The 9,661-nt window shown below is 43.3% G+C and overlaps 1 protein-coding gene across 1 annotated transcript; it reads right to left on the bottom strand.

Moving 5' to 3' along the window:
• Window positions 1–513: 513 nt before the first annotated feature.
• Window positions 514–6,643, bottom strand: LOC122923427. The gene is made up of 2 exons (XM_044274238.1): window positions 872–6,643; window positions 514–683 (listed from the first exon to the last, which is right to left on the bottom strand). The coding sequence occupies exon 1, from the start codon at window positions 6,613–6,615 to the stop codon at window positions 1,123–1,125; it is 5,493 nt and encodes a 1,830-aa protein (XP_044130173.1). The 5' UTR covers window positions 6,616–6,643; the 3' UTR covers window positions 514–683; window positions 872–1,122.
• Window positions 6,644–9,661: the final 3,018 nt, after the last annotated feature.

Raw genomic sequence — 9,661 nt, 5'->3', positions numbered from 1 at the left:
GGGAGCTTAGACCTCTTAAAGTGACCCCTGCTGCCACGGCCCCTTACTCTGCTGTGACCTGTGCCAGAAACACTTAGGCTTGTGCCCCTTCCCTGTGCAGGGCCTGTCACTTCTCTGTCTTCTCTGTCAAAGAAAAAAAAAATTCCCACTAATACACCCCAAAAAGAGCTTAAAATTTTTCACTTCACCACACAACGGCTAATAGGCCCCTTTTTTTCCCCCCACTAATATACGCCAAAAAAAGGCTTTCGGAAATATAACTGCAGCCGTGAATGGCAAATAAAGTTTTTTTTGCCACTAATACACGCCAAAAAGGGCTTTAATTTTCTCACTTCACCACACAACGGCTAATAAGCACCTTCCCCCATCCCACTAATACACTTTAGAACATATATATAACTGCACTGCACAAGGGCTAATAAGACCCCAATAACAAGAACGGTTTGCTGGAATTACAGAGGTATCATCTATTGCAAACCTGAAATGATAACTTTAGACTAGGCCCTAGCTTGTAATGTCTCGGCTGCGTGTTGCTTTAGGTACACAGCTTAACATCAAGTATAAACCGAATCCCAATGAAAGATGCGCTGGTTTGCTGAACTGATGCAATCTTTACTGAGATATAATGAACAGGAATGTGTACAATAATGTTCATATGATATGGGATGATATGTGAGGTAAAACTGTGAAACAAACATAAAAAGAGAAATATAAGCATGGCTAATTCAAGCAACATACATTATACATAGCTAATACAAAAGATAGGGCCTAACTAACATGTGCTTGCTTACTACACTGAAACACACATTATCTATCTGCAATGTCTAACATCCCTCTACACAAGCTGAACTAGCAAAACCCCTTTACTCACAGGCTTTGGTGTTCGTCAGGTTTGCAATCTGTAATAGCTTTAAGATGTCCTGTGGATCTGGTCACTATAGTAGCCAGAGCTGGACTGAACAGGATATGTCCCAGCAAGCCCTAGAGAGTACAGAGAAGACCCGCCTCTAGGCTTCAAGAAAATGGAGGGTCTTAAAGAAACAGACACTACTGAGTGCCAAGCATGTAATATACATTGCAAAGGCAGCACACTCCCCACCTGGCGTACCATTGGTTATGCCACTAACCTTTGGACAGAAGTAAAACTACTTCAGAAATTGGCCTAGCATACACCTTGGGAATGCCCTGTCTAACAACTCTAACGTCAACTTTTCTAACTCTAGCATCACCACTAGGATCAGTCGCCACAATGAGTCCAATAGGCCATTCATTTCTGTGGGCCTGAGTGTCTTTTAATAAGACAATGTCTCCAACTTGTAAGTTGGGTTTGTCATCCTGCCATTTCTTGCGTGGCTGGAGTGTCACCAGGTATTCCTGTCTCCACCTCTTCCAGAAAATGTCTGCAAGGCTTTGAACTTGTCTCCATTGCTTAGTATACAAGTCCTTGAGGTCAAAGTCTCCAGTGGGAGCTGTCACTGGTTCCATCTTCTGGGTCAGCAGCATTGCGGGTGTCAAGACTGATGGCATCTCTGGATCTGTAGACACTGGAACCAAAGGTCTGGCGTTCATAATGGCCACGACTTCAGCCATTAGTGTAGTTAAAGCTTCATGAGTGAGGCGAGTAGACCCAACCTTCAGGAGCATGGCATCCAGAATACGACGAGCTACTCCAATCATCCTCTCCCATGCTCCTCCCATATGCGATGCGTGTGGAGGATTAAAAGTCCAAGTGCATCCTTGATCTTGAAGATAGGAACCTGTTTCAGAGTCTGTAGAGATGATTTTCAACTCCTTGCAGGCCCCAATAAAGTTTGTGCCGCGGTCTGAACGAATCAATTTCGCTGGTCCTCTGATAGAGAAGAATCTTCTCAAGGCATTGATGAAACTTGAAGTGGATAAAGATTCAATCACTTCAATATGAACTGCTCTAGTACTCAGGCAAGAGAACAGAACAGCCCAACGTTTACTTTCGGCACTGCCTCCTCTAGTCTTGCGAGAAGAGATGTTCCATGGTCCAAAAACGTCTAGACCTACGTGAGTGAACGGAGGATCTGAAGCAAGTCTGTCTGCAGGTAAGTTTGACATCTTCTGAACCTCAAGTTTCCCTCTAATCTTCTTACAGGTAACGCATTGGCTGATCACGCTGGAGACTAGTCTCTTACCTCCTATGATCCACAATCCTGCTGACCGTACTGCTCCTTCAGTGAAGTGTCGTCCTTGATGTGCAACTTGCTCGTGATAGTGTCTTACCAGAAGAAGAGCGATGTGATGATTCTTAGGTATGATGAAGGGATGTCTCTCTTGGATAGTCATATCCGCTGCCGACAAACGACCTCCAATTCTTAGTACTCCGTCTTCGTCGAGGATAGGGTTCAACTTCTTGAGCGAACTGTGTCGAGAAATCTCTTTCTTTTTCAGAAGGCTTTGAATTTCTTCTTTAAAGACTTCCTGCTGGACGCATTTGATGATCGCGACCTTGGCTTGTTCAAGATGGTCGTTGCTACGTTGATCAGTATTAGTAGCTCTGGAGGAGTATCTGGCTAGACAGATAAGTTTTCCGATTGCACGAGTCAGCGACTTCCATCTGGAAAACCTTTCAAATCTATGGGCGCCCAGACTGTCTCTGGTAACTAAAGTCTTGCAAACTGCAACTTGAGGTCTTACCTCTTTGTCTTGATCTGGTTCTATGAGCTGAAAGGTCTCTACCTGAGTAGTCTCTTTGATTTCTGGCTTACCAAGAAACGATGGACCTACGAACCAGTTAGTTTGCTTGAGTACAGCGGCTGACACCAATCTTGTCCCATGATCCGCTGGGTTCTTGTCTGTGCTGATGTAATGCCACTGATCTGGACTTGTAGACTTTCTGATACGTGTCACTCTGTTGGTCACGTATGTGTAAAATCTTTTTGAAGCGTTGTGAATATATCCTAACACAATCTTGCTGTCCGTATAAAAGTTCACTGCATGGATCTCAATGTCCAGTTCAGTCGTAATCATGTCTGCCATCTCTACCGCTAAGACAGCAGCACAAAGTTCTAGACGTGGGACAGTGTGAGCAGGTCTGGGAGCTAGTTTAGATTTTCCCATGATGAACCCAACATGGCTTTGTCCCTCAGTGTCTATTACCCTTAGGTAAGTTACAGCTGCAATAGCCATAGTGGAAGCGTCAGAGAATACGCATAATTCTCTCCTCTTTGTAGCAGACAAGGAAACAAATACGTACGGTCTTGAAATGTAGAGTTGTTCAAGCTCTAACAATGAGTCTTTCCACACCTTCCACTGCATTCGCTTCTCGTCAGGAAGAAGTACGTCCCAGTCAATTTGTTCCTGCTCAGTAGTGATCTGTCTCAAAAAAGCTTTGCCTTGCATGATGATGGGTGCTACGAATCCCAGGGGGTCATAAAGACTGTTGACTGTAGATAGGACACCTCTTTTTGTGAATGGTTTCTCTTCTCTGGAGACCCTGAAGGTGAAACTGTCAGTCTTTAAGTCCCAACTAAGCCCAAGACTTCTTTGCAAGGGTGGTGATTCTGTTCCTAGATCTAAGTCTTTGAGGTCTTTAGCACGGTCTTCCATTGGAAATGCTTCCATGACTCTGTAGCTGTTGGAAGCTACCTTGTTCAATTTTATGTTGGATTCTGCCAACATTTCTTTTGTACTTTTTAGGACGTTAATAGCTTCTTCGTTGCTGGAGAAAGAAGCAAGTCCATCGTCCACGTAGAAGTTCTTCATGACGAACTGTTTGGCTTCTTGACCATGTCTTTCACCTTGCTGTGCTGCTCGTTTCAGGTTGTAGATAGCTACAGCTGGGGAAGGGCTGTTTCCGAACACATGTACCTTCATCCTGTACTCTATGATGTCTTTGTTAAAGTCATTGTCTGCATACCACAGGAACCTTAAGTAGTCTCGGTGATCTTCTCGAACGAAGAAACAGTAGAACATCTGTTGTACATCTGCTGTTACTGCTACAAGTTCTTTCCTGAACCTGATGAGTACTCCAAGGAGTGTGTTGTTCAGGTCAGGTCCGCTGAGAAGGACGTCATTTAGTGAGATGCCTTCGTGCTTCGCACTAGAGTCAAATACTACACGTATCTGACCTGGTTTTTGAGGATGATACACTCCAAATATTGGTAAGTACCAGTGTTCTTGGTTTTCTTGTAGTGGTGGTGCCCTTTCTGCATGCTCGTTGTCAAAAATCTTTTGCATGAAGGCTTGGAAGTGTTTCTTCATATCTGGCTTTCTTTGTAGAGTGCGCTGCAACAAACTGAAGCGTTTCTCTGCTTGTACCTTGTTGACAGGAAGGCGATGGCGTGGTGACCGGAAGGGTAGAGGGGCTACCCAGCTGCCTGACTTGTCTCTGTAGACTTCTCTGTCCATGATCTCGAGGAAGAGGGTATCTTCTACCGAGGGTGCTGGCTTGTCGTCATCTCGTGTTCTTTCAAACACCTTACAACCCAGTTCATCTGTATTTCCAGTTGAGGCTAAGTCTTCCATGCACCTCTGGATACTCCGATGATGTGTTGGGTTATCTAATCTCTCTTTAATGTGTAGACTGTTGGTACATGGGCAAAGACAAGATGTACGACCATTCTGCAACAGATGTGTTCTGTAGACATTTACCTTTGATGGTTTGTGCAGTCCGTCTAGACATACTTCTCCAACGATGACCCATCCGAGATCAAGGCGTTGTGCAAATGGTGCATTGTGTGGCCCATTGTACTGTTCTCTGACTTTGTGCAATCTGAGAATATCTCTCCCAAGTAGAAGGGTGATTGCAGCATCTGGATCTAGTGCTGGTATTTGGTCTGCTATTCGCACCAGATGAGGGTGATGACGAGCAACTTCAGGTGTGGGTATCTCTGACCTGTCGTCTGGTATCTCATCGCATTCTATCAGGGTAGGTAGAGTCACCTTTGTCTTTCCATCTAAAGACTCGATGATGTAGTTATTTGCTCTTCTCCCTATTGTCTCTACAACTCCAGAACAAGTCTTCAAGGTGTATGGAGTTGGACTTCCTTTGTCACCGAAGAGGTCAAAGAATTCTGTTTTTGCCAGAGATCTGTTACTCTGTTCATCCATGACCGTGTACATCTTGATTGCTTTTTCTCTAAAACCTGCTGGATACACCTTGACTAAGCATATCTTGGAGCACGATCTTGAGCGGCCCTGCTCTGTACAGATCTCAGTGCACTTTGAGGTTACTGCTGGCGTTATACTCTCTCCTTGCTCCCCACCATGATCTTCTTGAGTTGCTTGAACTTCTTGTTTCCATGGTGGTGGTCCCGGGTGCAGTGCTGACAAGTGTTTGTCACTGTTACACTCTGCGCATTGTATTGTTTTTGTACAGTCTTTTGCAAGATGCTGAATTGAAGCGCAGCATCTGAAACAAATGCGATTGTCTTTAAGATAAGCTTTGCGCTCTTCTAACGTCTTACTTCTGAAACTGCGACATTTTCTTAGTGGATGAGGCTTATTGTGGATAGGACATATTTTGTCTGACTCCTCAACTTTCTTCCTTGTGTTGTCTTCCTGATTAGCTGCAGATTCAGGCGGAACTTCTGTCTTCCTTACAGAAACTGTTGCTCTGCGTTCTTTGTAAAGCCCTGGAGGTTTCTGCTCTACCTTTGGGAAGCTTGCCGTTCTCTTGTTCAGGAAAGCAAAGCTTGGGTCATTGCGTATTTCAGCTTGGTCTTCTATGAATTCAGCGAAGAAGGCGAATGGTGGACATGCAACATGATGATCTTTCTTGTATCTTGAAGCTTGAGCTACCCACCTTTCTTGCAAGTTGTAAGGAAGTTTCTCGATTATGGGCTCAACTCCACGTGCTGTATCCAGATATGAGAGACCTGGCAGATATCCACTAGACTTAGCGGCTTCTATTTCTAAGAGTAGGTCTCCCAAACCTCTCAGCTTTTGGTAATCCTTATTTGTTATTCTTGGATAGTTTTCTATCCTTTTCAGAAGAGCATCCTCGATCACTTCAGGTGATCCATAGCATTGTTCTAGTCTCCGCCACACCATTGCAAGTCCTGCTGCTGCGTCATGAACATGTACTGATCTGATCCTTTGGGCTTGCTCAGTGGACTCTGGACCTAGCCATCTGACAAGCTGGTCAAGCTTTTCTTTCTCTGTCAGGTTTAAGTTTTGGGTACCGCTCAGGAAAGATGATTTCCAGGCCCAGTAGTTTTCTGGACGGTCATCGAATTTCATGAGACCAGCGCCCACTATCTCACGGTGCATCAGGAATTTTGCCACTTCTATAGCACTTGTTGCGTCTGGCGAATGCTTCTCGCGTGTAAACTCAGGGTATGGTTGCGGCTGGTAAGGCTGATGAGGCGCTTGTCTGAATCTACTTTGTTTAGGTGGTTGTTCTCGTCTGTTGTAAGTCTTTCTGCTATAATCCAGACTTGTATTTGCTTGAGGAGGGAGTACGCGAGCATCCGCCATTTGCACTCTTGGCGGGTTGGCAGATTGGTCTCTAAGCATGCGACCACTTGACTTCCCACACTGGGATTCTGATTTAGTCTTGCAATGTTGCGTAGTATCAAAGTTGCTTATTGCTAGTGGAGTCAATGAAAGCCTAGGTGCGTCATTGGACTGCTGGTCGGTGTACATGGTTGCTTGTGACTGTACATACTCACGGGTGCGTTGGATTGCGCTGTGGGATGACATCTGGTTTTCTATGCCATCGAACTGAGCTTCAGCAGCCCTTGTGAAAACTTCTGCCTCGGCTAAGGCTGCTGCCTGCGTTTTTCTGCTGTTTGAGTAAGTGTAAAGATGCTTCCACTTCTGCTTTCTTTTTAAGTGCTTCAGATTCACTTTTTGCTTGCTCTCTCATCAATTCAGCTTCCTGCTCCGCATAAGAAGCCATGGCGCAAGCTGCCTCTGCTTTTGCTCTTGCCCTAGTCGCTTTGTCGCTAGCCGATGACAGACTGGTGATGCCTGAACGTCTAGAACTAGTACGCTTAGATCTTGCTGAATCGGCGCTAGCTGAAGTCAGATTTGTTTGACTGGAATGCTCTAGACAGTGTTGTGTATCTAGACTTGATTCTTGGCAAGCTGTGTGTGTCATCTTCCTTATAGGAGCATTGAGGGTTAACTGTCAGAGTGTTGTTCCCTGTGCTTCTGCATCTTGATTTAGCTGGCAGCGTGGATAATGATGATGACTGGACACAGACAGTATCAGTGTTGTAGTGAGTGAGAGAAATTAGTTTCACTTTCGTTCACTCCACGTGGCTGAAAGGAGTTATTAGTCCTTTTACTGCGGAGGACGATTTAAAGCTGTTTAACTGCTTCTGACAACGTTTTAAAGCCTTTTTACTGTAATGTCTCGGCTGCGTGTTGCTTTAGGTACACAGCTTAACATCAAGTATAAACCGAATCCCAATGAAAGATGCGCTGGTTTGCTGAACTGATGCAATCTTTACTGAGATATAATGAACAGGAATGTGTACAATAATGTTCATATGATATGGGATGATATGTGAGGTAAAACTGTGAAACAAACATAAAAAGAGAAATATAAGCATGGCTAATTCAAGCAACATACATTATACATAGCTAATACAAAAGATAGGGCCTAACTAACATGTGCTTGCTTACTACACTGAAACACACATTATCTATCTGCAATGTCTAACATCCCTCTACACAAGCTGAACTAGCAAAACCCCTTTACTCACAGGCTTTGGTGTTCGTCAGGTTTGCAATCTGTAATAGCTTTAAGATGTCCTGTGGATCTGGTCACTATAGTAGCCAGAGCTGGACTGAACAGGATATGTCCCAGCAAGCCCTAGAGAGTACAGAGAAGACCCGCCTCTAGGCTTCAAGAAAATGGAGGGTCTTAAAGAAACAGACACTACTGAGTGCCAAGCATGTAATATACATTGCAAAGGCAGCACAAACAAGAACGGTTTGCTGGAATTACAGAGGTATCATCTATTGCAAACCTGAAATGATAACTTTAGACTAGGCCCTAGCTGGAACCCTCGGGATAAATACACAATTTATACTGCGGTCAGATGACCAAAAAATCCCTTTAGGGGTCCTAACACAATTACTCATATAAAACAACATCTTTATTTATTACTTTTTTTAAACCATAGAGAACAGAAAAAGACGATCCAGAGCATCCCAAACATGCTCAATGAGTGACATGTCCGGTGAGTATGCAGGCCATGCAAGAACTGGGATGTTTTCAGATTCCAGGAATTGTGTACAGATCCTTGCAATATGGGGTCGTGCATTATCATGCTGCAACATGAGGTGCATTATCATGCTACAATGATATCACACTGGCGATATGTGTGTTTTTAGCAAGCTTTGATGTCGAAGCTTTATACAGCAATATCGATCATGATCTGGGCATTAAAGCAATAAAATTCTTCCTTGATACAAAGAGCATGTCTTTTTACAAACACAATGAGTTTGTTTTGATTTTACTTAGTTTTATTCTTACGCACAATAATTTTTTATGTTAACAGTACCTTTTATCACCAGACAAAAGGTACCGCAATGGGCACGTCTTGCGCACCGACCTTCGCTAATTTATTTCTTAGGTGGCTTTTTCACAATTCACGAGTCACATTCTGTTTTGGGGCAGATTTATTGATGATGTGCTGCTGTTTTGGGAGGAAGAACAAAATCTCCTCCTATAATTTGTAAGGAAATTAAATGATAACGACATTGGGATGCATTTCACATTTGAAATTTATCCTAATGAGATTTGTTTCTCGGATCTGAAAATTTGCAAGGACGAGGATGGACACATCCTGATGGATATATACCATAAACTGACCTCGACGAACAGCCTCCTTGAGTGGTCTAGCTTGCATCCGACATCATTAAAATATGAAATACCCGTCAGACAATATCTTAGGGCTAGAAGAAATTGTACCACAGAGGAGGCCTTCAAAAAAGAAGCAGATGAGCTTTACAAACGTTTTAGAGCCAGGGGATACCCACGAACAAGCTTTAAAAGAGCTTTTAATCATGCAAAGAGTGAAAAAAGAGAGGACCTTTTACTACAAAAAAATTGAACTAGTTCCCAAAATGACACCAAGATTATTAGATGTACTGGAACTTATTGTCATCAACAAATAACGAATATCCTCAGCAGACACTGGAGAATATTGACGAGTGATCCTTATTTACAAGGCGTGTTGTCATCTTTTCCAAGTATAACGTATAGACGAGGACCAAACCTTAGAGATCAATTGGTCCACAGCTTCCTCTCTAGTCCCAAGTGCAATTGGATAATGGAGTGTGGCTAAAATAAAAATGATGGGTTCTTTCCCATGTGGGAATTGTACCTTTTGCAAGTTTCTATCCAGAATAAAAAAAAAAATTGTAATCCAGTGAATGGATGTGAATACACCATCAGAGATTTTTTTAACTGTTGCAGTAGTGGCATTATGTATGTTGCATCCTGCACCTGCCTGAAACTATATGTGGGGAAAACGGTGCAGGAATTAAGAAGAAAGATTTCTGGACATATAAGTGCCATAAACACAAAAAAGGACACTTCCCTATACAGACATATCTCATATGTCGACAATAATAATTTGGGAGTATTAAAATTCTGGGGTCTTGTGAAAATTAAACTAGGCCCCAGAAGTGGAAATTTGGATCAGAAATTGTTACAGGAGAAGGCGAGATGGAT

Source organism: Bufo gargarizans, unplaced genomic scaffold (genome assembly GCF_014858855.1).
Source record: "Bufo gargarizans isolate SCDJY-AF-19 unplaced genomic scaffold, ASM1485885v1 original_scaffold_1597_pilon, whole genome shotgun sequence".
Taxonomy (NCBI): domain Eukaryota; kingdom Metazoa; phylum Chordata; class Amphibia; order Anura; family Bufonidae; genus Bufo; species Bufo gargarizans.
This window is presented reverse-complemented; position numbering and strand designations above follow the sequence as displayed.